The sequence below is a fragment of the Corylus avellana genome, chromosome 5 (assembly GCF_965113065.1).
Source record: "Corylus avellana chromosome 5, dhCorAvel1.hap1.2, whole genome shotgun sequence".
NCBI lineage: Eukaryota > Viridiplantae > Streptophyta > Magnoliopsida > Fagales > Betulaceae > Corylus > Corylus avellana.
In genome coordinates this window covers 26,830,829-26,858,825 of record NC_142494.1, presented here as the reverse complement: position 1 = coordinate 26,858,825, position 27,997 = coordinate 26,830,829, and the positions used below count along the sequence as shown (strand labels likewise).

Here is a 27,997-nt window from a genome sequence, read left to right as displayed (position 1 = left end):
CCCAGAAAATCACACCTTTTTGTCGAATTCAAGGAGCATTGAAAGATTTCTTTTTTTTTTTTCTTCCTAATGGGGCGTTGGATGAAGCCAGAGGTAAATACCCATCGTGCCTAGCTAATATTTATATCTATCTCAATTTTGATTTGACTCGTACATGTTTATTTTGTGGATTCAGGTGTACCCACTGTTGGCTGCAATGACATTCGTTACAGGGATGTGCACCTTCCAGCTTGTAAGGAACATACTCACCAATCCTGATGTCAGGTACGAAATTCAGATTAAATTTAAGTTTTAAGGGGAACCAAAAAAAAAAAAAAAACAGGTTTTTTTTTTTTCTTATGTGTAATCTTTGGGGGGAATTTGCAGAGTGGACAAATCTCGTCGGAAAATGGGAGTGCTTGACAACAAAGAGGAGGGAGAGAAGTACGCTGAGCATGGGCTCCGCAAGTTCCTTCGAACCCGCCCGCCGGAGATCATGCCTGCCATCAACCACTTCTTCTCGGAAGACAAATGAACACATTACATGAAAATTTATATATTATATTATATTAATCCATGGGAAACATGGATTTTGTAGTTGATGATCATCATAATTTTTCATACCTATTTGTGGTGCCCTGTGTGTGTGTATTTTAGTTCTTTGGGATTCTATATTTCTATTGCCATGGCGAATGGGTCATGGCCAACCTTTTCAGGGAAAAAAATGGAATAAATGATCAATTCAAAATCTTAGCAAGCTAGACAGCCAAAATATGAAACAGAATATTCTTTCCTTTTTTTCTTTCTTTTTTTTTTTTTTGGTATAAAGGGGGTCGTAAAATGTTAATAATAGCTAAATGACAAAAAATTGACCAAATAGGATCGTCAAAACCCTACCTAGCCGTTGTGTTGTTTCAACCACTCTTAAATGGACAAATGAGGATGGCTTAAACACTTTCAATGACTAGAGAGGGATAATCTAACCACGCTCATGGCCTTAGGATGTGGCTGATTTGGCCAAATGAAGTGGCTCAATCACCCTCTAATGTTTTTCTAAAAATAAAAATAAATAATTTTTTATATTTTTTGTTATGGGTGACACATGCATATTATAATAAGATTGGCACGGTACTGAGACAATATTTGAAAATTTCGGTTAGAAATTTAGACAGAAGTTAGGTACAATAGCCCATTTATTTTTTTTTCTCACTACCAAAAGCTATAACCAGCTTTGATACAGGAAATGGATCTATTTTGAAATGAAGAAGAGCTATTTAGGTAAAAGGGTGAGATAAAATTGTTTCAATTTTAAAAGATGAAGACACTTTTATTCCAATTTTTATACATTTTTACCTAAATAGCTCTTCTCAATTTTAAATGAAATGAAGATGATATGCCCGAGGGTCTAATTGCAAATCCTTACGAATATGAATATTAATTTTGCATTTATGACCATTATTAATGGCGCATGACAATTCAAATTAAAGCAATCAATGGGTTGACACGAATTATGATTTTTTCCATTTCATTTGAACTGGAAAATATCCCGTTGATTATGGTGGAGAGATATTTTTGTCACCTCAAAAATGAAAAGACAAAAATACTCCTGCTCTATAACTAACTGGATATTATCCAGGTCCTGCCCGGTTGACACATTCCCAAACTTCACCCTAACTACAAATTTACTTACACAATGTCTTTTGTTGCTTCTGAGCATATGCATATTCTATGCTGCAAGTACTTTTCTGTCTGTTCCTCACGAAGGTTCTGTCGAGTTTCCTATGATTTCTCAGCCAAAACTGAGGAAGCTAGCCCATATTGTTTTGTTGTTGTTCTGTCAAGGGACATCATCCATCTTATACGCATAGCTTTGTTCTTGGAGTATTTTTCTACTCCTGCCAAATGGGTCTTCGGCAGAAGTTGCTTTTGATCACAGCTTCAGTATTTTGCAGCGTTGCCACAGCTTCCTCCATTGGAGAATGCAGGGTTCGTTTGTCCTTTGAATTTTTAGGCTCTTATATATATATATATAGTATTCTTATGGTTTTTAGCTGCAACTGTGAAGCTCCTCACTAATTTCAATGTGTAGCCACTTGATCCATGCTTATCAGATGGAGATTGCCACGCTGGATTCTATTGTTTCTCTTGCCCTCAAGCATTTTCAGGCTCTAGATGTGTTAGATCAACCACTACAAACCAATTCAAGCTCCTGGTAATCTAATCCTTCTCTCTCACACACCCAGAACAATTCATCTTATACTTTCCTAATCACGACCCAGAATAATAATAATAATTATAATTATAATAAAAAATAAAGAAAACTACCATTGTTTTTTCTTCTGATCGGGCATACAAGGCTACTTTTTCAATCGTTATATGCTCCAAATAGTACACTCAGAAATTCCTGTTTTCTTGTGAACAGAATACCTCTCTTCCCTTCAATAAATATGCATTCTTGACAACCCATAATGCTTATGCTATCGAAGGAGAGCCATCTCACACGGGGGTTCCTCGTATTACCTTTACAAATCAAGAAGATAATGTCACTCAACAGCTAAATGTACGATCTTTTATGCAAATGTAGATATTTTGTGCAAAGCTTCTTTTTTTTGTTCTTGTTTGATTAATTTACTTTTTGAACTGCCAAACAAGCACTCTCCTGCAGAATGGAGTTCGCGGGTTAATGCTCGATACCTATGATTTTGAAGGAGATGTATGGTTGTGCCATTCTTCCGGAGGAAAATGCTATGACCACACTGCATTTGTATGTGCATTTTATTGAACTATATATGCCTTTGGAACCAAAAAAAAAAAAAAAAATTAAAGAAACTAAAAAGTGGCATCACATATATTCTTGCAATAATAGGAACCGGCTATAGGCACACTAAAGGAAATTGAAGCTTTCTTATCAGCAAACCCAGCAGAAATAGTCACAGTGATCTTAGAAGACTATGTTCAAGCCCCTAATGGACTGACAAAGGTCTTCACCGATGCCGGGTTGATGAAATTCTGGTTTCCGGTGACGAACATGCCCAAAAATGGTGAAGATTGGCCACTTGTCACGGACATGGTTGCTAATAACCAAAGGCTACTTGTTTTCACTTCAATCAGGTCTAAAGAACAAAGTGAAGGCATTGCATACCAGTGGAATTACATGGTTGAAAATCAGTGTAAGAATTTATATTTATCTCCTTGCATCACCTTGTAATTTTTCTAATTAATACATATTCTTTCCAGTAGGGATATTGGAACTAAGAATTTAACTCTAGAGATTTTGCTAGAGAATGAGTTTTTCTTTATCCCAAACCTAAAATTTGCAGATGGGGATGGTGGAATGCAGGGGGGAAAGTGTCCAAACAGGGCAGAATCATCACCCCTTAATGACAAAACTAAGCCTTTGGTGTTGGTGAATCATTTTTCATCCATTCCCTTTAAGATAACAGCATGTGAACATAACTCGGCGGATCTCATTAACATGCTCCATACTTGTTTTGGTGCTGCCGGCAACCGGTGGGCTAACTTTGTTGCCGTTGATTTTTACAAGGTACCTTCAAATTTCATCTTTTTTTTCATTCATTCTATTTTAGGAGGAGCATATGTTTGGGTTCTTCATTTTGGTAATTTAAATGCAGAGGAGTGAGGGAGGTGGAGCATTTCAAGCTGTGGACACTCTCAATGGGGAGCTCTTGTGTGGTTGTGATGATGTCCATTCATGTGCGGTAAGATCTACTCTTCGCCATTTTTACTATTTTTTTTTTTTTTCTTTGGAGAAACTTCGCTAAGGACCCTCAAATTTTTACCCGTTTTAAAATACTCCCCTTGAACTTCAAAATCTCTCAATTTAATCCTTTGAACTTTCAATTGCTCTCAATTTGGATCATTCCGTTAATTTTAACCGTTAAAAATTCAAAAAAAGACCAAAATATCCATGATTTTTGATTTTTTAAAAAATAAAAATAAAAACGTTTTATAAGTTAGAATTTTATACAAAAGTCGAGTATAAACGTCATATGATATTTAAAATCTGACGGGAAGGTCCAAATTAAAAGAAATTGAAAGTTCATGAGACTAAATTAAGAGATTTTGAAGTTCAGAAGGGATATTTCAAAATGGGTAGAAGTTTGAGGGTCCTTAATGAAGTTTTCCCTTTTTCTTTTTAACAATGGTTAATTTAAGGGTAAATTGGCATATTCACTTTTTTTTTTTGGTTGGTATGGAACTATTTGCTGATGGAGATCATCATGGGTTTTCTGAAGCTCCACATTGAAACTTTAAGCCCAGTTCAGATCTACTTATATAGGTTGGGCCATCCTAGGAAAAGCCCTGTTTGGCCCATGCAAATATTTTTGTAATGGTTTGGGTCGTCTCCACACGGGCTGAATCCCACTTCCTGTTGAGAGCCCACCAAACTGGCAACTTGTTAACTTCTCTGGACTTTTGACATGCAACTAGTTAGCTAAACAAAATTTGTAGCCCAATTGCTTTTATCACCGTAAATAAAAACATAATTTTAAGGCTCTTATAAATTGAGATGACAATTCATGTGGCATTTACAATATTAGCTACTAAATAATAAATATTAATTGTGACTAACATGAGTCCAATACCACGTTGACTGTGATATCAATTTATAAAAAAATAAAAGTAAAAGTCTAAACATTTTCCTGCCCTTTAATCTTTACAAGGGAAAATTCTAACCATTTTTGATTACCTTTATTTTGCAGGCAGGATCAACTTGACGAGCCTGCAGTCCATGAGCTTGCACCCCTTTTCAAACTGTAAAAAATGAAGTGAAAATCTAGAATAGTGCCAAATAAAGCAATTAATTATTAAATGTCAAAGCAGCAATGAAATGTCAATTACAAAAGTAATGCAAAAGGTAGCAAACTGAACAACAGAAGAAAAGGCTCTATTTAATATCAATCATTGTTCATGTGTCAAAGCCCATTCAACTGTTACTATATGTTTGCAAATTTCTTAGACTTTAAAAATAAATAAATTAATGTGAATATTAATTCTTTTTATGTCTTGGGACAGCCTGGGAGAAACTTGGCCCATAGGCCATAGCCCATGGGATCCATAATAGAGACCATGCTTCATGTTGGCTACATGGATCCAACTCGAGATATCAATTCTTGGCATCTATCGTTATTTTTCTTATTTTTAATTTTACTCATAGGTGTTGCTATGTGTTTATTTTTTTCTCTATTTTTTTTTTTTATCAAATTTCTTTATTATTTAATAAATAATAATTAAAAAAAAAAAAAAAGGTAAAGAAAGGAGGGAGTCAGGGAGGTGTTCCAACGGCAACGGCAATACCTGGGCATATACCAACGAGGAGGTGTTAGATTAACCGACGACGTCCCTAACTTGAGTGAACAGTGGAGATCGAGAATGAAATAAAAAGGATCTGCACTTGTAATCATCAGTTGCATTGTTAATATCTAGGCTCGCAAATTAGCAAACACAAGATTTTGCGTTTGTAAAATTCTGGTTGTTGATGGGTCTTTGTGTTCTTTTTTTTGCTCTCTTCTTATTTCGACTTGGTTTAAGAAAACAAGAAAAAAATAATAATATTTAAAGAAAAATAGAGAATAAAATAAAAAATTTATTGAAGTTTGTATTAAAAAAAAAAAAAAAAAAAGAGTTTTTGGAAAGCTAAAATGCATAATTTTGCTTAAGATGCTCTAAAAGTCTTCTCAAAAAAAAAAAAAAAAAAGCTCTAAAAGTCAAAGCTAGTAATTATTAATGGTTAAGTCAATCAACCCGCTAACACATTGCCAAGCTTCAGTTTAATTTTTTTTTTTTTTTTTTTTTTTGAAGTCCCTTCAAAATTACTAATTAAAAAGGGTCATCAAACATCACCTTCAAATTTACTTGCACAAAATGCCTTTTTCTTGGTTGGATAGCGAACCCCAGCCCAACCACACCCCACCCCCCCCCTTTTTTCTTGTTTGTGGGCATTTTCTATGCTGCAAGTACCTTTCTGTCTGTTCCTCATGAAAGTTTAGTCGAATTTCCTTTGATTTCTCAGCCTAAGCTGAGGAAACCCATATTATTTTGTTGTTGTTCTGTCAAGGGACATCATCATATACGCATACGGCATACCTTTGTATTATTAGAGCATTTTTCTACTTCTGGCAAATGGGTCTTCGGCAGAACTTCCTTTTGATCACAGCTTCAGTGTTTTTCAGCGTTGCCACAGCTTGCTCCAATGGAGAATGCAAAGTTCGTTTGTCCTTTGAATTTTTTGGGTCATATATATTACCATATATATATACTTTTCTTATGGTTTTTAGCTGTAACTGTGAAGCTCCTGACCACTAGTTTCAATGTCACTACAAGAAATTAGGTCTTTAGGGGCGACTTTAAGTCGCCCCTAAAGACCCTAAAGTGGACGCTGTTGGCAACAGCGTCCACTTTTCGACCCTAAAAGTGTCGACCCTAATAGTCCGACCCTAATGATCAAATGTCTGATTATCAGGGTCCACTTAAAAGTCGACCCTAATGATCACTTTTAGCGTCCACTTTATCGCCCCTAAAAGTCGCAATGTTTGGACCCTAAAGATGATGTAAACGGAAGCGAAAGTCGACCCTAATAGTCAAGCAATAGCGTCCACTTTTAGTTAACCATTAGGGTCGACTTTATGGACCCTAATGGCCCTTTTAAAAAAATAATAATAATAACTATTAGCGTCCAAATAAAAGTGGACGCTGATAGTTAAACCATTAGCGTCCACTTTTGTGGACGCTAATGGTCCAAAAATATTAAAAAAAAATTGACTATCAGCGTCCACTTTGAAGTGGACGCTGATTAGTTGACCATTAGGGTCCACATTTGTCGACCCTAATGGTCCTAAAAAAAAAACTGCGATCGATCTCACACAAGTGTGCGATCGATCGCAACATCAGTAGGTTTTCAAAATTTGGAGACCATTAGGGTCCACATTTGTCGACCCTAATAGTCATATAAAAAAAAAAAAATAAAAAAAAAAAACTGCGATCGATCGCAAACTTTTGTGCGATCGATCGCAACATCAGTAGGTTTTCAAAATTTGGAGACCATTAGGGTCCACATTTGTCGACCCTAATAGTCATATAAAAAAAAAAAAAAAAAAAAAAAAAAAAAAAAACTGCGATCGATCGCAAACTTTTGTGCGATCGATCGCAACATCAGTAGGTTTTCGAAATTTTGGGATCGATCGCACTCCAAGTGCGATCGATCGCAGCATCAGTAGGTTTTCGGAAAATTGCGATCGATCGCACTCCAAGTGCGATCGATCGCAGAACCAGGGAACATTAAAGCATACTATTATCATTGTTAAGATTTACCTTGTAGCAAAATGACACTTTTCTTATCTCTCTATTGGAGTACTACTTTGTGGCTCTAGTTCCTTTATGGCAACAAATATTAATTTACATAATTCACCAACTTTTTTAGTTCTGAAAGACTTTAAATCATTCCAAAGAAATGTAATATTTTCCAATTATCAACATGAACTCAGCTTTGGGTTCTGGAGATAGACATTTTTTGGTTGAATTTTATGATCTTTGTTCTGTTTGTGGAAATGGATATTGGGGCAGGGCAAAGCATATCAAGTCATCACCACGTGTTAACTGCAATGATGATAAACTTGCTAAAAAGCTAGAAAAGCTGAAGGTGGGAATATGTAATATTTCTCTTCCAACATCAAAGTGTAAGTTCATAGTCAACTTCTTCAAGCAATCTCCAAGACTATTCGCTTTAAATAAAAATATGACTGTAAGAGAACTAGCAATAACAGAAATACTATAACTGAATAAAATAAAAACTGCTGAGCTCACATCTGCTTTTTCCATCAGAATCACCCCCAGAGGAAGAAGTGTGAGGAACAGCTGCTGAGTCAGGCACATCCTCAAGAAGGGTCTGCAAGGAAGGTGGACGCAAAGTGCTTCTTGCAGCAGCAGCAAGAGAAGCAGCTGATAGAACTGGATGATCATTGTGCTCAGCATCATCATCATCATCACTAACAGCCGATACGCCCAAACCAGCAATAGCAGCCCGATTAAGTAAGCATTTTAAAACTACAAAACCATAGTATCACATGTTTCACAAATCACACATCAAATTTAAGAATAAGTAGCACTGCTATTCATATATTAAAGTATATTATTTCTGAGAAAAGGGAAACATACAATAGCATTTAAATTCAAAGGAATACTATTAATAACTTCTTTATGCCTTGATTTCATAGTTAACTTTTTGCTGGACTAGAAAAGTTACAGGCCCTACATAACATGATCTTCATTAATTGATGAAGTTCCCTCAAGAAAATATACTACTACATAAAAATCAATCCCATATCAAGAAAAATCTTACAAGTAAATGGAGAAGACCATAGATGAAGAAGATTACTGCTAGAATTACTATAAGCAAAAGAAGTACTGGACTGATTCTGCTAAAAGATGATGTTGGGGTTGCTTCTTTCTCATAGTTGGTATTGTAATAAGGAGCAGAGAATGAAGAGAGAGATGGCTGAGGAGGTGGGTATACCAAACTTCCATCTTTTTTCTGGGCTTCATAGGGAATGCTAAACATTTTGACAGATGGGTATGCTAAAAATATAATCTTTATCACAAATGTCTTTTATAGTTTTGAAACACACATTTAACTCCAACTCCAAGAGTAGAAATATTAATGTAGCTGGAATTATGCTAAGCTGTTGACAACCATCAAATTCTCTCAGTTTTATGAGGAAAACAAAATGCTTTTGGATGGGGATTTTGCTGCTATTACATGAAAGCCGAGTGAATGAATTTTTAAGATTAGAAAGAAGATGGGTTTTTGGAGAACTGAGGAGATGTTAAAGGTTGCATACGTACCATTTGATATGGGAAGCACACAGGAAACCATTAATAGAGAAATGCAGAGTCTCTGGTTGGTGAAGATGAGATTTTTCTGCTTTTGAATTCTGTTTGCGCCACAGGAGTCCCAAGAGGAAGGTTATTCAAATTGGCACAATGCCCCACAGGAGTCCCAAGATGAGATGTTTTCACCACAAAACATCTCCAATAAGATGTAGTTCAAATGGCACCCAAAATAAAATCCCATATCAAGAAACACACAAAATCAAATCAAGAAATTATCCAAAAATCAAAACAACACCCACCATTAGCGTTGACCCAATAATCCTCAAATTCCATATAAATGATTAAGAACATTTATGAATAGGGTCCCCAAAATAAAATCCCATATCAAGAAACACACAAAATCAAATCAAGAAATTATCCCAAAATCAAAACAACACCCACCATTAGCGTTGACCCAATAATCCTCAAATTAGCAAAATACTCTCAAATCATCCATAGGTATGCCAACATGAAGTGTAAACTTCAGAAATATGCATCAAGATTGGAAATTAACCAAAGCATGAGAAAACAGGGTTCCGACGAGAGAGAATTTCGGACAGTTACGAAAAGAGAGAAGACGAAGGGGAAGAAAATTTACCTGAAGCTCTTCTTTCTTCCTTGCTCGGCAACTAGAGAAAGACAAATGTTCATTAGTGAGAGAGACAAAGAGATATATATCAGGTCTGTGATTAAAGTAAAAAAATTGAATAAAACCTAAGAAAACAAAATATAGAGAGAGAGAGAGAGAGGAGAACGAGAAAGAGGACCGAATGAGAGAGAACCTGGCTATGCCTCTGCAACTAGAGGGAGAAAATACATGGTTGTGTCTGCAACTTTGAATCACATCTCTCTCTCTCGCGGTCTCATCTGTCAATCTCCGTTTGTCCGTCACTCTCTCTCTCTCTCTCTCTTGTGTCGATCTCTCTCTCTCTCGCTCTAGCTCTCTCTCCTGGTATTGTGCAGAATTGCAGAAGGCAGGGGATAACAACAATTCCAAAAGTAGTTTAATGAGTCAGATTGCAAACTTCTTCCTCTCTCTTCTTATTTCTCTTCTAATGCACTCTACTTTATTTTCTCTGTTATTGCAAACTGTTTTGCTCTCTAAACAACAATTCTAATAACCGTGTAAACAGCCCCATAGATCCCTAATTTTACTTCCAAACTCTATTTTGTTGTGAATCCTAAGTACTCATAAGATCCTTCTCACTACTAAAGATTAGTAATCATGTTTTAGAAGTTTGTAACAGCAAAATTTCCTAGATGCTACTAGTTGCATGTGATGGCCTAGACCTACACAAGAAAGAAAAGAAAAGTATGCCATGAGCTTATGTCTTGACCAACAAAAGAAAAAGACAAAAAAGAAAAAAGATGACAAGGACCATAGAAAACTTGAGCTTAGGGCATTCGGTCGTTGAATCTGACAATGGTTTACAATATATTGGACATTCAAATGTGATTTTATAACTATAGGTACAACTTTACTATTTTTGTAGTAAAGAATTAGAAGAAAATGTAGGAGGCTCTAATTCCTATTCTTTATACTCATTTCTTCGATAATTATTTCTTTTTGTCGAAGTATTTCTTCCATCATTATTTCTCCTTTGTTTATGAGATGCATACACTCAAAATGATAATATTAGATACAACAACATGGAACTACAAGAGCAAATATATGTATGTGACTCCAAATAGAATACCTCCATGACTATCTTATTGGCAAGTTCTCAATGGATAACACCGCTTATTGTATAAAGTTATAGTTTTTATAGGAGCTTCACTCTTTATAGATAAGGTAGGTTTCTCAACATAAATATAATGACAATATTTTAAAATAATTCTATTGTGTTAGAGCATTATTACTTTGTCGAGCCATTTAGACATGCTCTTAGTCATAATTGGCCAAATCCAATTATGACTAAGCGCATGTCATCAAATCCAATCAGGTATATGCCACATATAGTTATTTTATAACATTCCTCAATCCAAGTGAATAAAAAGTCATACCAAGAAGTTATTAAATGCTAGTTAGTAAATTAAGAATCTAAAACCAATTTCCCTCGAGTGATAAGGGTTGGGGGTGTCTAGTTTGAAGTTCAAAGTATACCCAAGGACAGAAAATGTGAATGCTATATAAAGAAGCAGTGGGCATAATAATGATTTCATATTGACAGAAAAATTTTATGGGATACAAAAAATGCAAACGTGTGAAAACCAAAACAAGTTGAAACAATAACAATACACAGACTACTCACAGCATCTTCCATGGTTGCACGCCACCCTTGCATTGATGACAACCCATATCTAAGTCTGTCATTCTCCCCATCTTGTGATGCTTTTTCAGTTTTGGGGGCACTGAGATACATCCCCATTTCTATCTGGAATACTATCAATCACAAAAGCTATTGCACAACATAGCTGAGATATATTCCAATTTCTAAGCGAAAGCATACGAGTACAATCAACGACGTAGTAAAAGGAATAAAAAAAGAACTTTTTTATTCTAAAGGAATAAAAAATAGCAATTGTACGAACAGAACTCAACAAAAGCCAAATGAAATCTGATTTCAAGTCCGTTTCTGAAAATTGCAAGGAAGACGGAGATTGAGAGGCTGGCTCTTGAGTGGCTCGAAGCTCCTTTGCGGTGGTGCCCAGGATAAGAAATACGAAAGGCTGAGGACGCATAGCTCGCCCGTCTGTTTCTCTACTCGCCCTGGATGGGCCAGTCAACTTCGACGGCTGCAATCTCCAGCCGCCGCGAAAGCATTCAAAGCCATCGGTCCAAGGCCAAATCAACGGCCCTGATCTCCCCGATGCACACAGACGATGTTGAAGACTTCGAGTGGATCGTCGATGGAGGCACCGACTACATCTCCGAACTGCCAGACGAGTGCCTGGCTTGCATTTTCCAGTCTCTCGGCTCCGGCGACCGCAAACGCTGCTCTCTCGTCTGCCGCCGGTGGCTCCAGATCGAGGGACAGAGCCGTCACCGTCTCTCTCTCGTGTGTGTGTGTGTCTCTCTCTATCTCTCTCTCCTAGTATTGTGCAGAACTGTAGAAGGGGGATAAGATGAGAAGAATGGGTTAGAGAGGCGAAGAAGAAAAAAGGGGGAGATACAAAAAAAAATTTTCCAAAAATTTCACCCGCCGCGCCAATGGATCCCGCCTTCTAATTTGTACCAAACTAACATATTTTTATATCAGATACTATCAGCGTCAACCTATAATGTTGACGCTGATTGTCTACATTTTAATTTTTTTTTATTTGAACTTATTAAAACAATTATATTAGCTTATTAATTTTTTTTTAAGTCAAAATTGATTGAAAAAAAAAAATTAATTTTTTGGGTCATAATTAGTAAAGTTTCCTATTTTTCTATTTTTTATTTGTTAATATATATACATCATTTTGTAGTTTTCTCACACACACACACACACACACACACACACATATATATATATATATAGACAAAAAATTTCTCCAAATTGGGTTGAAATTTTTTTTTTTTTAACCTCATCTATAAAAATTACATGTATTTATTGAACATGTAAGATGCACATGTTCGATTGAACCTTCAATTGTATCCAGTTTCACGATCAATCAAACTAATTCACTAGGATCGATCATATGTTCGATCAAACCATCAATTTTTTTTCAAGTTTGATTGATCATTTGATCCTATCACAATAAATCAAACTAATTCACTAGGATTGATCGGATGTTCGATTAAACATTTGATCCTATCACGATCAATCGAACTAATTCATTATGATCGATCGGATGTTTGATCGATTATTTGATCCTATCACGATCAATCGAACTAATTCATTAGGATCGATCGAATATTTGATTGATCATTTGATCCTATCACGATCAATCAAATTAATTCAGTAGGATCGATGTTTGATCGATCATTTGATCCTATCACGATCAATCGAATTAATTCACTTTCAATTGTTTCAATCATTTGATCTTATCACAATTAATCGAACTAATTCATTATGATCGATCGGATGTTTGATCGATTATTTGATCCTATCACGATCAATCGAACTAATTCATTAGGATCGATCGAATATTTGATTGATCATTTGATCCTATCACGATCAATCAAATTAATTCAGTAGGATCGATGTTTGATCGATCATTTGATCCTATCACGATCAATCGAATTAATTCACTTTCAATTGTTTCAATCATTTGATCTTATCACAATTAATCGAACTAATTCATTATGATCGATCGGATGTTTGATCGATTATTTGATCCTATCACGATCAATCGAACTAATTCATTAGGATCGATCGAATATTTGATTGATCATTTGATCCTATCACGATCAATCAAATTAATTCAGTAGGATCGATGTTTGATCGATCATTTGATCCTATCACGATCAATCGAATTAATTCACTTTCAATTGTTTCAATCATTTGATCTTATCACGATCAATCGAACTAATTCATTATGATTGATTGGATATTCGATCAAACCTTCAATTTCAATTGTTTAAAGTTTGATCAACCATTTGATCCTATCATGATCAATCGAACAAATGCAGTAGGACCTAACGGATGTGTGAACGAACCTTTAATTTGTTTGAAGTTTGATCGATCATTTGATCCTATCACGATCGATCGAATATCCAATAATTTATATAAAATAAATAATGACATATTATCGGAGGTAAATTTTTGGGAAATAACATTTTAACGCCAAATCCTAATGGAAGGAGATATTGCATCAAATTATATGTTGGATGAGTCAAATATTAAATATGTTTTTATTATTAAAATATTAACAACAAATTTAAATTTAATAAATTTTTAGTATAAAAGATCATTAATGTGATATTTATCTTATAATTAATTATTAGCTTAAATTTTATTTTTTTATTTTTTTATTTATTTTTCTACGCAATCTTTAGGGTCGACTTTGAGAGTCGACCCTAATAATAGGTCAATAGCGTCCATTCGTAGTGGACGCTATTGGTCATCAAATTTTTTTTTAATATTTTTTTAATTCTTCTACGCACTCTTTAGGGTCGACTTTGAGAGTCGACCCTAATAATAGGTCAATAGCGTCCATTCGTAGTGGACGCTATTGGTCATCAAATTTTTTTTTAAAATTTTTTTTTAATTCTTCTACGCACTCTTTAGGGTCGACTTTTGTCGACCCTAATGCCTAACTATTAGGGTCGACTCTCAAAGTCGACCCTAATAAGAGGTCAATAGCGTCCACTCTTAGTGGACGCTATTGGTCATCAAAGTTATTTTTTTAATTTTTTTTAATTCTTCTACGCACTCTTTAGGGTCGACTTTTGTCGACTCTAATGCCTAACTATTAGGGTCGACTCTCAAAGTCGACCCTAATAAGAGGTCAATAGCGTCCACTTTTAGTGGACGCTATTGGTGATCAAATTTATTTTTTTTAATTTTTTTTTAATTCTTCTACGCACTCTTTAGGGTCGACAAAAGTCGACCCTAATGCCTAACTATTAGGGTCGACTCTCAAAGTCGACCCTAATAATAGGTCAATAGCGTCCACTCTTAGTGGACGCTATTGGTCATCAAATTTATTTTTTTAATTTTTTTTAATTCTTCTACGCACTCTTTAGGGTCGACTTTTGTCGACCCTAATGCCTAACTATTAGGGTCGACTCTCAAAGTCGACCCTAATAATAGGTCAATAGCGTCCACTCTTAGTGGACGCTATTGGTCATCAAATTTATTTTTTTTATTTTTTTTTAATTCTTCTACGCACTCTTTAGGGTCGACTCTCAAAGTCGACCCTAATAATAGGTCAATAGCGTCCACTCTTAGTGGACGCTATTGGTCATCAAATTTATTTTTTTAATTTTTTTTAATTCTTCTACGCACTCTTTAGGGTCGACAAAAAGTCGACCCTAATGCCTAACTATTAGGGTCGACTCTCAAAGTCGACCCTAATAATAGGTCAATAGCGTCCACTCTTAGTGGACGCTATTGGTCATCAAATTTATTTTTTTAATTTTTTTTTTAATTCTTCTACGCACTCTTTAGGGTTGACAAAAGTCGACCCTAATGCCTAACTATTAGGGTCGACTCTCAAAGTCGACCCTATTGAGCTTTTATGTGATTTTTTTTTCTTTTTTTATTTTTTTTCCATCTTTCAGCGTCCACTTAAGTGGACGCTATTGGTTAAGTATTAGGGTCGACTATTGTCGACCCTAAAAGTTTTTTTTTCGCCGCTTAAATTTTTCCCGCCCCTAGGATAATTCCCGCGCGTATATTAGGGTCGACTTATTAGCGTCCACTGTAAAGTGGACGCTAATAGTCAACTTTTCGACCCATTATTAGCGTCTACTTCGAGGTGGACGCTAATACGGAACTATTAGGGGCGACTTTGAAAGTCGCCCCTAATAGTTGAGTATTAGGGGCGACTTTTGAGTCGCCCCTAATAAGTCGCCCCTGATGAGTATCTTTCTTGTAGTGTGTGTAGCTACTTGATCCATGCTCATCAGATGGAGATTGCCAAGCTGGACTCTATTGTTTCTCTTGCCCTCAAGGATTTTCAGGCTCTAGATGTGTTAGATCAACCACTACAAACCCATTCAAGCTCCTGGTAATCTAATCCTTTTTCTCTCTCTCTCTCTCTCTCTCTCACACACACACACACACGCGTCATCTTATTAGAATTTTTCAACCCAACAAAGTTTTGATTTAATAGCCTCTCAAATCCTTATCTTCTCCATTTATCCTTCCCACATATATAGTGAATTAAAATACACCTTCCTTGGCTTCTGGGGTAAAGGGTAAAAAGATTCTTGGCTAATATTATGAAAGGATCCATTGGGTAGGACTGTTCATCAATTTTTTCTTCGCAACTTTTTACTTTCTATCCAATCAATGAACATGAAAATTTTACTTTTTGACTTTCTTTTCTTGTTATATAACATGAAAATTATTTGTGAGTAGCTAGCAAATAATTAAGACTACTTTCTCTCAAATTCCTTTTTTCTTGTGAACAGAATAACTCTCTTCCCTTCAATAAATATGCGTTCTTGACAACCCATAATGCTTATGCAATCGAAGGAGAGCCATCTCACACGGGGCTTCCTCGGGGTACCGTTACAAATCAAGAAGATAATGTCACTCAACAACTAAACGTACGATCTCTTATGCAAGTGCTGATATTTTGTGCAAATCTTCTTCTTTTTTTCTTGTTGATTTACCTTTGAAACTGCCAAACAAGCACATTCTTCATCTGCAGAATGGAGTTCGCAGCTTAATGCTCGACACGTATGATTTTGAGGGAGATGTATGGTTGTGCCATTCTTTCGGAGGAAAATGCTACGACTTAACTGCATTTGTACGTGCATTTTATCCCCACTAAATAACTTATTGAACTAAAAAGTGGCATCACATATATTCTTGCAATTAGATAACAGAATATTCTATGTGATATGGCGTATATATAATAGGAACCGGCTATAGACACACTAAAGGAAATTGAAGCTTTTTTATCAACAAACCCAGCAGAAATCGTCACATTGATCTTAGAAGACTATGTTCAAGCCCCCAATGGACTGACAAAGGTCTTCACCGATGCCGGGTTGATGAAATTCTGGTTTCCGGTGACGAACATGCCCAAAAATGGTCAAGATTGGCCACTTGTCACGGACATGGTTGCTAATAACCAAAGGCTACTTGTTTTCACTTCGATTAGGTCTAAAGAACAAAGTGAAGGCATTGCATACCAGTGGAACTACATGGTTGAAAATCAGTGTAAGAAGCGTTCATTATTTATTTTTTGTAATTTATTTTTATCTTCTTGCATCGTCATGTAATTTTTCTAATGCAGATCATCATAAGAAAGTTTTAAAAATAAATAAATAAGACCCTAGCTAATTAACTATATTAAAGGATTTTTTAAACTTCCTTTTTTTCTTTTGAGGAGAGGGGCTTGGGTCGGTCTTGCTCCATCTCTAGTACTTATTGAATTATTTAATGTACATGAATTGTATTAGGGTCCCCTATAACTAGGGTGTTTGAATTACACATACAAAGAGACTGCAAGACCTTTCTATTAGAATAGGTAAGTTTCGCATCTCAAGCTACCCAAAATAAGTGGGGTTCAAATTTCTTTCTCTAGTTGGTTGGTGAGGATCCTAATTCATTTATTTATTTTACATTTTCGCACAAGAGGGGGATGAAGATTTGAACTAGTAGCCCCCTCTTAATGAAACATGATCCTAACCGATTGAGCTACCCTTCTGAGAATTAGAATCTAGAAATATTTAGTTAGTTATATTAAAATAACATTTTTGTCTTCTCAAAAATTAAAAAAGACAATAATACCCCTCAAATAATACCCTAATTCATTTATTGAACTCACATTAAAAGGTCCATTTTATAAGTAATAAATGGTTGCCGTGTAAAGTCTATACATTCGAATAATTGGGTATGACCCAAAAGTCCCTAATTTTTTTTTTTTTTTTTTTAATTAATGAATGTGCCTTTTACTTATTCCGAAACCTAAAATTTGCAGATGGAGATGGTGGAATGCAGGGGGGAAAGTGTCCGAACAGGGCAGAATCATCACCCCTTAATGACAAAACCAAGTCTTTGGTGTTGGTGAATTATTTTGCATCCATTCCCTTTAAGATAACAGCATGTGAACAAAACTCGGCGGATCTCATCAACATGCTCCATACTTGTTTTGGTGCTGCCGGCAACCGGTGGGCTAACTTTGTCGCCGTCGATTTTTACAAGGTACCTTTAAATTCCCACCCTTGTTTCATTCATTCTATTTTAGCAGGAGCATTATTTTATTTTATTTTTTATTTTTGGTAATTTAATGCAGAGGAGTGAGGGAGGTGGATCATTTCAAGCCGTCGACACTCTCAATGGGGAGCTCTTGTGTGGTTGTGATGATGTCCATGCATGTGTGGTATGATCTACTATTTGCCATTTTTACTACTTTTTTTTTTTAAAAAAAAAAAAAAATGTTTTAACGTATCTTTTTTTTTTTACCATAGGCCGGGCTGTCCTGAGAGCAGCCCAGCTTGGCCCATGAAAATAGTTTTGCAATGGTTTGGGTCGTCCGCACACAGGCTAAACCCTACTTCTTGTTGAGAGCCCATCAGATTGGCAACTTTTTATGTTGGACTTTTGAGATAGAACATAGAGCTGGCACCCATTTTATCACACCACAGATACCTGACGTGGCATAAGCTAAATAAAGATAGAAATTTTCGTTTTTTTAAGTGTCCATTTAACTCATGCCATGTCAACTAGTGTGTGTGGTGTGATAAAATGAGGGTAAAGAATAAAATTATTCATTGATAGAGGTAGTACAAGTTTCTTACAAATTGAAGTGCTAATCCACTTGGCATTTACAACACTAGCCGCTAAATAATTAAATTTAATTGTGGCTGACATAACAATATCACGTGAACTACCACGTCAGTTTGTAAACCTACGTGACACTTACCACCTCAGCTACTAAATAATTAAGTTTGATTGTGGCTGACGTAACAGTACTATATAGACTTTTGCACTGATTTGTAAAGAAATTAAATACCCCAAACATTTTCCTAACTTTAATCCTCATGGGGGGAAATTCTAACCATTTTGATTTCCTTTATTTTGCAGCCTGGATCATCTTCAGGAGCTTGCACTCCATGAGCTTGGCACTCCCTGAAAATTAACACTTCATACAGTAAAACCTATCCCCTACCCCAATTACGCAGCGCAACACAATATTCAATCCTATATAATTGTAAAAAATAAAGAAATAAATTATTCAATTTCAAAGCAGCAATGAAATATCAACTCTACTTTGTGACCTAAAAAATGTAAGAAATTATTTACAGGAAGCAAATAAAGTAACAAAAGTAACTTGGAGTCTTGGATGATACACAAAATGCAGATAGGGCAAAAGGTAGCAATCATTGTTCATGTTTCAAATCCCATTCAACTGTTTACTATACGTTTGAAAATTTCTTAGATTTTTTTTTTTTCCTAGTTTTTTTCATGTGAATGTTAACTCTTTCCATATATGGGTATAGTTATTATGTCTTGGGCCAGCTTGGAATGAAAATTGGCCCATGGGGATCCATAGTAGCCCATGCATAATGTTGGGTACATGGATCCAACTCGGGATTGCTCTTGCAACATATCATTATTTTTAATTTTACTAATTATAGGTGTTGGTATGTAGTTTTATCAAAGTTCTTTATTTATTTAATATTGTGGGATCTAGCTTACATGCTGTTATTTTAATATTGTTATTTTAATAACAGTATGTATAATGTAATTTAATCAACGATCAATATTGAATTTTAAAATTAACTTACTTTTAAAAGCTTTTAATAAGAGAGAGAAAATGAAAAGAGATTTTGTAAAATTTAATCTTAATCATTAATTAAACTACAGCATACAGCATGTAAGCGGGATCTGTAAAATAACATCATATAAGCCAGATGCGTCCAGTGATAATTCAATGCATTAATGCTATAATTAATCTTTCAATATTATTGGCAGTCAAAGTTAAACTGCCCAAGAAGGACGGTCTTAAGAATCTAAGATACCTGTGCTTTGGTTTGTTTATCAGAAAAGAATAAAAGGATAATAATAAGCTACGCAACAGGTAATCCTCCCCTAGTCCACCTTAAAAAACAATTGGATGAGGTGCTTGCATGAATGCACGTGCAGTGCACACAAAACAATATCTACTTATTCCGATTATATATATATAGTGATTGTTGCAGCTGGCAGCAACATATTTATATACACGTCATTTGGGGTTGTTATTTAGGACTATTACTTTGTTGTAGTAATTCTATTTTGCATTATTACAATTGTTATTGCAATGTAACCCGACCAATCTCCATATGAGAATGTAAAGTGTAAACTTGGGTCGGGTGGTGGGCCTAAATTCCGAACTCTAGTAGGCCGAGCAAGCCTATTAGCTAGCTACTCATATTACTAAGGGAAGCACGACATATATGATCTTACCCTTCCAACATTCCAAATGTCTCGTTATTCCTAGCAAGGAATTAGGTGATACCCTTAACCTGTCATTAATTTGGTAACAATCGTAACTTACTAGGAAATAAGAAATTCAGTGTCATTAATCCGTTAGGAGTGTACGTACCTCCCAACAGGCAATATTTAGCTGAAAGTGTACTTCATTAGCTACAGGACGCAACTTAAAGGTCACACTTGGTCAGTATTGCAACCTATCAAAAAACGACACCTAGCTCACTACAAAAAATCTTCTGATTAATAACGACACATTAGTAACGTGTCAATAGGCTTGACACATTACTAAATGTTAATAACATGTGTGGCGTGTTACTAATTTGGATGTTACTAAATTTCGATTAGTAACATGTCAAATTGGCACATTACTAAAGTTTAAAAAATTAGTAAAAATAATAGTTTTTTTTTTTCAAATTTATTTCCGAAATTTGTACGAGTAGTGCTCTTAGGCTTGCAAGTTTTGTGTTTTTTATTAAAAAGAATTTCAAAGCCTTTACTATGATTCCAAGCCAGACTCTTGCTGCTTTCTGCTGGTCTCAAATCTCGGCTGCCCATTTCTCCCACGGTCTCTGCTTTACTCCTCTATAGTGTCTTGGGTCAACAATGCTCATGTAATTAAGAAAAGAAACTAAACAAGTTGCAAATAATTAATTAATTTGAAAGAGATAAAATGATCAGAAAAATTAACCATAAAAATCAGAAAAATTACCCATTAGAGTATACGATGTCCGTTCCCCAAGTGGATTCAACCTAAAAAATCGAACCAAACCAACCAGAAAATCAGACCCAGAAAAATTTCAAACACCCTAACCCAGCAGCAAAGCAAAAAAAAATTTATTCTCTTTTTCATTTTCTTCTTATCTTCTCTTCTCTTGCTCTTCTCTTTTTCTTTTTCTTCTTCCCATTTGAGAGAAGAGGGAGGTGCCAATGGGGGTATATATTGGGCGTGAGAGCAAAAGAGGGAAAAAGAGAAGAAGAAAGAAAAAGTGCGGCAGGGAGGAAGAAAAAAGAGGGAAGAAGAAAGAAAAAGAGAAAAAAAAAAGAAGGAAACAACTGGCGCATGTTTGCAATGCTGGCTAATAGCATGTCAAATTTGACACGTTACCATTTAGTAACGTGTCAAACTTTAGTAACTTTGACACGTTACTAAAGTTTTCGATTTTTTTTTTTTAATTTTTTAATTTTTAATTTTTAATTTTTTAATTTTTATTTTTTTTCAGTTTTCGAAATAGTAACATGTCAAATTTGACACGTTACCATTTAGTAACGTGTCAACTTTGACACGTTACTAAAGTTTTCGAGATTTTTTTAAAAAATTTTAAAAAAATTTTATTTTATTTTATTTTTTCAGTTTTCGAATTAGTAACGTGTCAAATTTGACATGTTACTAAAGTTTTCGAATTTTTATTATTATTATTATTTTTTTTTTCCAGTTTTCGAATTAGTAACGTGTCAAATTTGACACGTTACCATTTAGTAACATGAGTAAAGTGACACGTTACTAAATGGTAATGTGGTGAAAAATAATAAACAATACACACATTACTAGTACTACATTTTTTTTATAGTGGCTATGGTCGTAGGGGAAAAAACAAATCTCTAAGCTTACTCTCCAACTCTTTTGCAAGCACTCGTGATCTGAAGTTGGTCGCGTGATCATCTACATCACCATAATATAAATATGTAATCTTAATCAATCAGAATGATTTATTTTTCTTCCTATTTAATTTGTATGGTGGAACTCAAGAAGCAAAACAATGCTGTACGTTTTTGGAATTAGGTGTTTTACTAGTTATTGAGGCAGCATCTTAAAGCATGAGGGAGGTTGCCAACTTGCCAGGCTTTAATATGAAAGAAAAATCTTAGGTCAGGGAGGCCCTATTAATATTACTCATTATTCTTTCACCGCATGGCTTATATATGATAAAAAAAAATAAAATATTTATTATCTATTTTTCATAAATTATTTTATCGATTTAGTTAAATCAGTTCAATCAGAAGCAGTATTTCCACGTTGTTGCAAGAAAAGCAGTATCTAATCGAGGAGGAGGCCTAAAGATTTCTGATTTGGTCTAAAAGATTCTTCACACCATAAATTAGAGAGAAAAAAGTAGCGGCATTCATGTGGTGGATGCATGATAAAAACTTCTTTAAGCCGCCGCTGTGTTGTAATCCAATCATATAGAAATGATATGGATCGATATATCACTGTCTGTCTTCACCGACTAGATGAATATAGACGCACTCATGAGTCACGGATCATGAACCAGGACACAAGAGCTGCAGTCAAAAAGTTGATGCTCCAAACTTAGTCAAAAAATTAGGTCCCGTGGTTTCAGACTCTTGACTATTGACTAATTACACAGTACCCAGTAAGTCGTGCTAAGTGGCATAATAATTTTCCCATGTATATATATGATCATCGATCTGAATTGAAGCATGTGAGTAGGTAGATTAGGAGGTATCTAACACATGCTACCAATAGAAAAATGTAAATATATTCTGATTATAGTACTCTTAATTAATTAGCATTAATTAGATTATTTATATCAGATCTACATGACTAACCAAATATTACTTTCCCTACCAACATGCTCTTCATGTTGCTTTGTGCGATCGAGAATAATGGGCTTCATGTTATTGGTGCATTTTTTAAACATATATATTATATAAATCATGCATGTGTGTCTGCGAGAGAGAGAGATGGTGTGCCTTGATATTCCTATATGAAAAGTTGATAAATTTTGGATGGATAAGAAGATCGATGAGGGGGGATTGAAATTGAAATTGAAATTGAAAGAGCAGAAAAAACTTGGTTTTCACTGAGTCACTCACAAAGTGTCTGGTACTTGTCAATTGTTAGCTGTGGTACGAAGGATGATTACGAAATGGCCACGAGGGGGTAACGTGCAGTATATATGGACATAGTTGCTATTGTTGTTTGCTGCAAAAGAGGGAGCCCCACAATAGATTAAGTTCCACCCGCATTGTGGCCAAGCAGGCACCGGATCACATGGGTTTTGGTACCCCTTTGTAACATGAGGTTACCTAATGTGGGCTGGATGGAAGGGGAGGAAGATTTAAATATACAAAGTGAGAATGAAAGAAACAAGAGCAAAGACAAGCACTGGAGCATCAAACAAAAGGCAATGGGGACCTTCACACATGGGGTGGGGGTTCTTCAGCTTCTGCACTACTACTGGATCCAACCAAAAGCTGAGAATCTTTTGCCAAATGTTGGTTGGAACCACACACTTTGGGCAAACCCCTCATGCTAGCTAGCTACCTCATTTCATTAATTCTAATTAATCTTTCTCATTTGCTTACCATTCTGGTAAGGATATATATATATATATATATATATATATATATATATATATATATATATATTATATATGAGTTCCAAAGAAGCAAATTCATGAATATATAGCTGCCTTAATTTATTGGATTGCTAAAACGATGAAGAATGGAGTTTTTAGTTGTCACTTATCTCAAAATTTTAAGTGGTTTTAAAGAGTTTTATGTTGGAGAGAGATCTCACTTAGGGAATCCATCAAAAGCATATTAATATACATATTTGAACATCACTCTAATCAAAAAGCTCAACCTAATGAACACGTATAAGAGTTGTACCAATTGCGGGCCACCAAACGCAACTTTTCTCTAAGGGCTTATAATCGTTCAAGCGGACTATAACTTTTATAATAATTTGTTGGAGAGAGAATCACTTAGGAAGTCTACCAAGAATAGCTTAATATACATATTTGGATACAATTCTAATCTAAAAGTTAAGTTAATGGGGGAGTCCATTTAAGTACATTAACTTCTCACTTTTTTTTTTTTTTTTTCTTAACGTGGGACACAACACTCACTCAAGACAGTTCAAATTCAAGACTTATACTTTGATAACACGTTAAATCACCTTTATCCCAATTAATGAAATGAATATAATTAATTATTGGAATCATGTCCAAATATCAAGCATTAATTTCGTAGAATGCTTTAACCACTATATATGCTAAGACTTGGTAAAGTATGTGTTTATGGCATACGATCGCCTAGCATGCAACAAATTGGAATAATGAATCACATTTAGAAGAAAGGTCAAGAGGTTATTGAAAGAAGCATGAAGTCTTTGGTCATGAGTGATGAGTGATGAGCCAATGATCGATTTCCTGTATGCCGCTTTCAAGGGATAGACGAGGGTTCAATAAAGACGGCAGGATAGAAATTGATCACTACGCTTCCATGTATCCTTGAATGATTGGGGTATGCCCAACTTGTTGAGTAAGTCAAAATTGCAACTGTGACCTTGGATTAATGGGTCATATATATTATAAAGATTCATCATGTATATCGATGGGTGTATGTTAAGTTAAGCAATGGTGACAATCTTTGTCTTTTCTATATTTTATGCTTTGGTTTGGTTTATCCATCCAAAAACACTACACTTCGGTTTTTTTTTTTTTTTTAGTTTAAAAAGGAGGAGATCAAGATAATAATAAGAAAATTTTACAACTTAAGGATGACAATTTGTATTCGCTTGTTGGGTTCAAGGTTTGTCTATAAGTTTATATAAGTTAACTCTAATTCGACCAATTTAATTAAACGAGTTAAACCTTTCAATCTTAACCCTTTAATTTTGTATTGGATTCGCGAATCATGTCAAAAATTGCATATTATTATGGTGTGTGTCGAGTTTGGGTCCTGTCGATACATGAATATAAGATAATATAAGTCAATCATAACTTGATTCACCCATTTAATTGAATAGGTCAAATTCTCCTTAATCATTATCCTTTAATTTCTTGCTAAAAACTATCAACCCTATTGCACCACCCTGTTGGTGTAGGACTTTAGTATTGGGACAAGCCTGTTTCACATGCCTCTTACCCCTTAAAAAAATGGCAGAACTCAGAAGTAAGAGGAGATCCCTAGTTGCAAGGGATCCCTGTCCTGGGTGAAAAATGAATAAATAGGAGAGCACATGTGAATTAATATTGGAACAAGGCAGGTAAGTAGAGCCATAACTGTGGGTCGTGTAACAGTGAGCATCTATGGACCAGCACACGTGAGTTCGCCCCTGCCAAAATGGCAGTACTCTGAGTCTGCAGTGAAAATAAATATAGGGAGGGAGGGATGGAGGATTATAAAAACTATTACGCCGTGAATGCGTAATCTTTGGTGTCGTCCAAATTGCTGTGTTACCACTTACCAGTCTCTGACGTGAGTGCATGTACCGGTACGTGCACGATCTCACTTCTACACACAACTCTCGCAATTGCATTTGGCTCTGTGCTTTTCAAACTGAAAGAGACAAGATTGACACCAAGCTCAAACTGTAAATTCAACTTCCATACCATACGTGTCCTGCCCGGTGTCTATGAATTTATGTGCCTCCCCTCCTAATTAACGTTGTCAAACAAGACACTATAGATTTAAATTAAATCAAGTTAATTAAATAAATTAACCTTGTCATATTTATGGCTGCCACTTGAGTGAATCGTTCGAGGGGAAACTTTTAATGCATGAGCTCAGATGAGATGGACATCCGACTTTCCACGCTTGTGTGGTAGGAGAGGGATCCTTAAATGCAATTGGTATGCCCCAATAAACATATGGGTATTGTTCAAACCCGAACAGAAAGTGAAAGCCTCTGTTCCTTACTCCTTTCCCTATGCAATAATTAGAAAAATAAAATTATATATATATATATATATATATATATATATATATATATATAATCGAGGGGGCTACAGCCTACATCAGCGTGTCACTCCAAAGTGAATGTGAAAGACATTGAAATGACGCTGTCTCACAGTTAATGTATGCATGGTTAGGATGTCAGTGAGCACTGATGCCTTCTGGGTTTTGCATTCTATTCCAGGTTACTTTGGAAGGTTAAAATGAGATTTAAAAAATAAAAAAATAAAAAAAAAAGAATGGCTAGATCATATATAGCTGAGTTGTGTGTATAAATCCTTTTTGATTTTTAAAATATATTTTTTACTTTATTGAAAAAAAAAAAGAAGAAAAAGAATGGCGATTAACCAGTAGTAGAAGTGGAGGTGAGTCATAGGAAAGAGACAAGGGAAAAGGGACGAAGAAATATCAGAGAAAGAGAGAGAGAAAAGCAAAGGGACGACAAATCAATCAATTCTGTGAATAAAACAGGTGCTCGTGGATAGACCTACCACACGTGCACTCAATCATCAAATGTGTTACGCTTTCTCTCTCTCTCTCGCAGGATAAAGACGTCAAGAACTAAAAAACAATGAAATAGACATCTTTTATGGGAAGCCAGAAAGGGGTCCTCTTCTTGTGCAGAGATAGTACTACAGTTCTGCGTATTTATTTATTTTCTTTTGAATGTGGCAACTGAGATTGTTATTCTCAAGAATCCTGATTCTCAATAAATTCAATCCTTTTAGGCAACCCTTTCAAGGCTTTTTTTTTTTTTTTTTTGCTTTTTTGAAAAATAAAATAAAATAAAATAAATAATTTTAAAAATTAAATATTATTTTTATTTAACGTTATATTACAGTCAAAAAAAAAAAAATTTAAAAAAATAATGTTACACTTACTTTCACTTGCTCTGCAATTTTTTTTTTTTATTTTTTTTATTTTTATCTGTTTTCACGTAATGGTACATAAATATTAAAGGGCAGTAGGTTTGGTTCTTCTTCTATAATAGCGACAAGTCCTTAAAGCATCTTATTAATATTATGCATTTTATCAAATAAAAAGAATTATTTTCCACTTTACTATTTATTTTTTCAATATAAACTTGGGGAGTAGTTTGGGCCACCATTTGACCACACCCTCAATACAGGTATATCATTTGTGATACTTTTTAAAGCCAAGGCAGTCATTTAACCACAAATACTAAAAAACTAAGCAGCCTTAAAAACTTGGGGAAATTTTCTTAAATTATCACCTAATTAATAATGTTTTATTGTTTCTCATAAATTTTTAAATGAGACAATGTTCTTTCAAACTATCAAAAATTTATCCCAAATTTAATAATGAGCGTTACATGAGAGTGAGTAAAAAACTAAGAGTATGTATAGCATTACTCAAATAAAAATAAAAGCTGATCAAAATTGAACACATCCAAAGGTTCGAACCTTGTGTGAGTAGGAGTCAATCAACCCAGAGAAAGAGGTAAGGTGGAGAGACCACCAACTTCTCTGGGATAGAGATTCCTAACAATTTTTTTGTTTGAATTGTTAGCAATTTTAGTAATTCGAACAGTAAATGTAAGAAAGTTAATATGAAATCCACTCGCTCAAGCAAAAATTGGGTGCTTGCCCACTTGTTTAGGCAAGTAAACTCCATATAAATTCTCTCACATTTACTATTTGAATTGCTAACTCTTTAGATAACAAAATTACTAAAGATTCAGATCTAGCTTCTCGGTGCAGATAACCGATAAACATTTTGGTTAGTTCAAATTTTCATTAAACAAAATTTAGATTCCTGCATTTATGAAATTGGGTTCTAATAAAGTGTTTTTTTTTCTTTTGACATGTTCACATAAAGAAAGTGGGAGGGGAGAGTCGAATTAGTAACTTTCATTTCATTAAGTGTGGTTCACAGCCGATTGAGCTACTCTTGGAGATCAACTTTGCAGTTGCAAAGTCAACAATGTCACTTAGCAATTGAAGCAATTTTGTTTAGGAAAGATACGATTTTTTTTCTTATAAACAAAAAAGACTTCCAACCCTAGCCAATAAAAATTACACCGTCCTTAACAAAAAAAAAAGAAAAGAAAAGAAAAGAAAAATTACACCGCGTGGACATTGGTTCAAGACTTCAAGGCTTGAAGCAAGAAAACAAAAAGAATATGAAGAGACCTAAGAAAAAGAGGGCAAAATCTTACTTCTATTGGACATGACAAAAGAGATAGAGTCAACCTAACCTATGAAAAACGTCAACGTTCACTAGGTTTGGGGCCTTTGGGCGAGTGATTAATGTTTTTTGGGTGGTATATTTTTTTGTTTTCTATTTGAAAAATTATTTTGAGTGATTATAAGTGTTTTGTGAGAAGGGGCGGACCCATGTATAGACCAAGCTAGGAGGGTGCCTTGGCTATCAAATTTTCT

General features: G+C 34.9%; 4 protein-coding genes across 6 annotated transcripts; 3 read left to right on the top strand and 1 right to left on the bottom strand.

Moving 5' to 3' along the window:
• Positions 1-3: 3 nt before the first annotated feature.
• LOC132183432 (B12D protein) lies at positions 4-711 on the top strand. The gene is made up of 3 exons (XM_059596868.2): positions 4-93; positions 176-264; positions 367-711. Exons 1-3 carry the CDS (start codon positions 70-72, stop codon positions 512-514), a joined length of 261 nt encoding a protein of 86 aa, XP_059452851.1. The 5' UTR covers positions 4-69; the 3' UTR covers positions 515-711.
• A 1,125-nt stretch (positions 712-1,836) lies between these two features.
• LOC132182549 (PI-PLC X domain-containing protein At5g67130) lies at positions 1,837-5,003 on the top strand. 2 transcript variants are annotated; one of them, XM_059595828.2, is made up of 8 exons: positions 1,837-1,965; positions 2,069-2,191; positions 2,402-2,539; positions 2,645-2,743; positions 2,846-3,149; positions 3,300-3,523; positions 3,612-3,698; positions 4,704-5,003. In XM_059595828.2, the coding sequence occupies exons 1-8, from the start codon at positions 1,882-1,884 to the stop codon at positions 4,716-4,718; spliced, it is 1,074 nt and encodes a 357-aa protein (XP_059451811.1). In that variant the 5' UTR covers positions 1,837-1,881; the 3' UTR covers positions 4,719-5,003. The 2 variants fall into 2 exon arrangements, with proteins under 2 accessions (XP_059451811.1, XP_088372451.1); XM_088516325.1 differs by lacking the exon at positions 4,704-5,003 and adding an exon at positions 4,215-4,451.
• Positions 5,004-5,939: 936 nt separating this feature from the next.
• LOC132182599 (PI-PLC X domain-containing protein At5g67130) lies at positions 5,940-18,859 on the top strand. Its single transcript, XM_059595888.2, has 8 exons — positions 5,940-6,207; positions 15,346-15,468; positions 15,875-16,012; positions 16,117-16,215; positions 16,328-16,631; positions 17,395-17,618; positions 17,710-17,796; positions 18,501-18,859. Exons 1-8 carry the CDS (start codon positions 6,124-6,126, stop codon positions 18,531-18,533), a joined length of 1,092 nt encoding a protein of 363 aa, XP_059451871.2. The 5' UTR covers positions 5,940-6,123; the 3' UTR covers positions 18,534-18,859.
• LOC148585991 (uncharacterized) lies at positions 7,609-11,306 on the bottom strand. Of its 2 annotated transcripts, XM_088516911.1 has the most exons (4): positions 11,121-11,306; positions 9,651-9,817; positions 9,467-9,497; positions 7,609-8,043 (listed from the first exon to the last, which is right to left on the bottom strand). In XM_088516911.1, the coding sequence occupies exons 1-4, from the start codon at positions 11,235-11,237 to the stop codon at positions 8,038-8,040; spliced, it is 321 nt and encodes a 106-aa protein (XP_088373037.1). In that variant the 5' UTR covers positions 11,238-11,306; the 3' UTR covers positions 7,609-8,037. The 2 variants fall into 2 exon arrangements, with proteins under 2 accessions (XP_088373037.1, XP_088373038.1); XM_088516912.1 differs by lacking the exons at positions 9,467-9,497; positions 9,651-9,817; positions 11,121-11,306 and adding an exon at positions 8,842-9,295.
• Positions 18,860-27,997: the final 9,138 nt, after the last annotated feature.

What these genes read in the sequence shown, in the direction of transcription:
- LOC148585991 (XM_088516911.1), bottom strand. Translation starts at nt 11,237, where the DNA reads ATGGGGATGTATCTCAGTGCCCCCAAAACTGAAAAAGCATCACAAGAT. An exon ending in GTGCAACCATGGAAGATGCT is followed by an intron (nt 9,818 to 11,120) that starts GTGAGTAGTCTG and finishes GCACAATACCAG; the next exon opens with GAGAGAGAGCTAGAGCGAGA. An exon ending in AGTTGCAGAGGCATAGCCAG is followed by an intron (nt 9,498 to 9,650) that starts GTTCTCTCTCAT and finishes GTCTTTCTCTAG; the next exon opens with TTGCCGAGCAAGGAAGAAAG.
- LOC132183432 (XM_059596868.2), top strand. Translation starts at nt 70, where the DNA reads ATGGGGCGTTGGATGAAGCCAGAG. An exon ending in GGCGTTGGATGAAGCCAGAG is followed by an intron (nt 94 to 175) that starts GTAAATACCCAT and finishes TTGTGGATTCAG; the next exon opens with GTGTACCCACTGTTGGCTGC. An exon ending in CTCACCAATCCTGATGTCAG is followed by an intron (nt 265 to 366) that starts GTACGAAATTCA and finishes GGGAATTTGCAG; the next exon opens with AGTGGACAAATCTCGTCGGA.
- LOC132182599 (XM_059595888.2), top strand. Translation starts at nt 6,124, where the DNA reads ATGGGTCTTCGGCAGAACTTCCTTTTGATCACAGCTTCAGTGTTTTTC. An exon ending in CTACATGGTTGAAAATCAGT is followed by an intron (nt 16,632 to 17,394) that starts GTAAGAAGCGTT and finishes TAAAATTTGCAG; the next exon opens with ATGGAGATGGTGGAATGCAG. An exon ending in ATGATGTCCATGCATGTGTG is followed by an intron (nt 17,797 to 18,500) that starts GTATGATCTACT and finishes TTTATTTTGCAG; the next exon opens with CCTGGATCATCTTCAGGAGC.
- LOC132182549 (XM_088516325.1), top strand. Translation starts at nt 1,882, where the DNA reads ATGGGTCTTCGGCAGAAGTTGCTTTTGATCACAGCTTCAGTATTTTGC. An exon ending in CAAACCAATTCAAGCTCCTG is followed by an intron (nt 2,192 to 2,401) that starts GTAATCTAATCC and finishes TCTTGTGAACAG; the next exon opens with AATACCTCTCTTCCCTTCAA. An exon ending in ATGTCACTCAACAGCTAAAT is followed by an intron (nt 2,540 to 2,644) that starts GTACGATCTTTT and finishes ACTCTCCTGCAG; the next exon opens with AATGGAGTTCGCGGGTTAAT.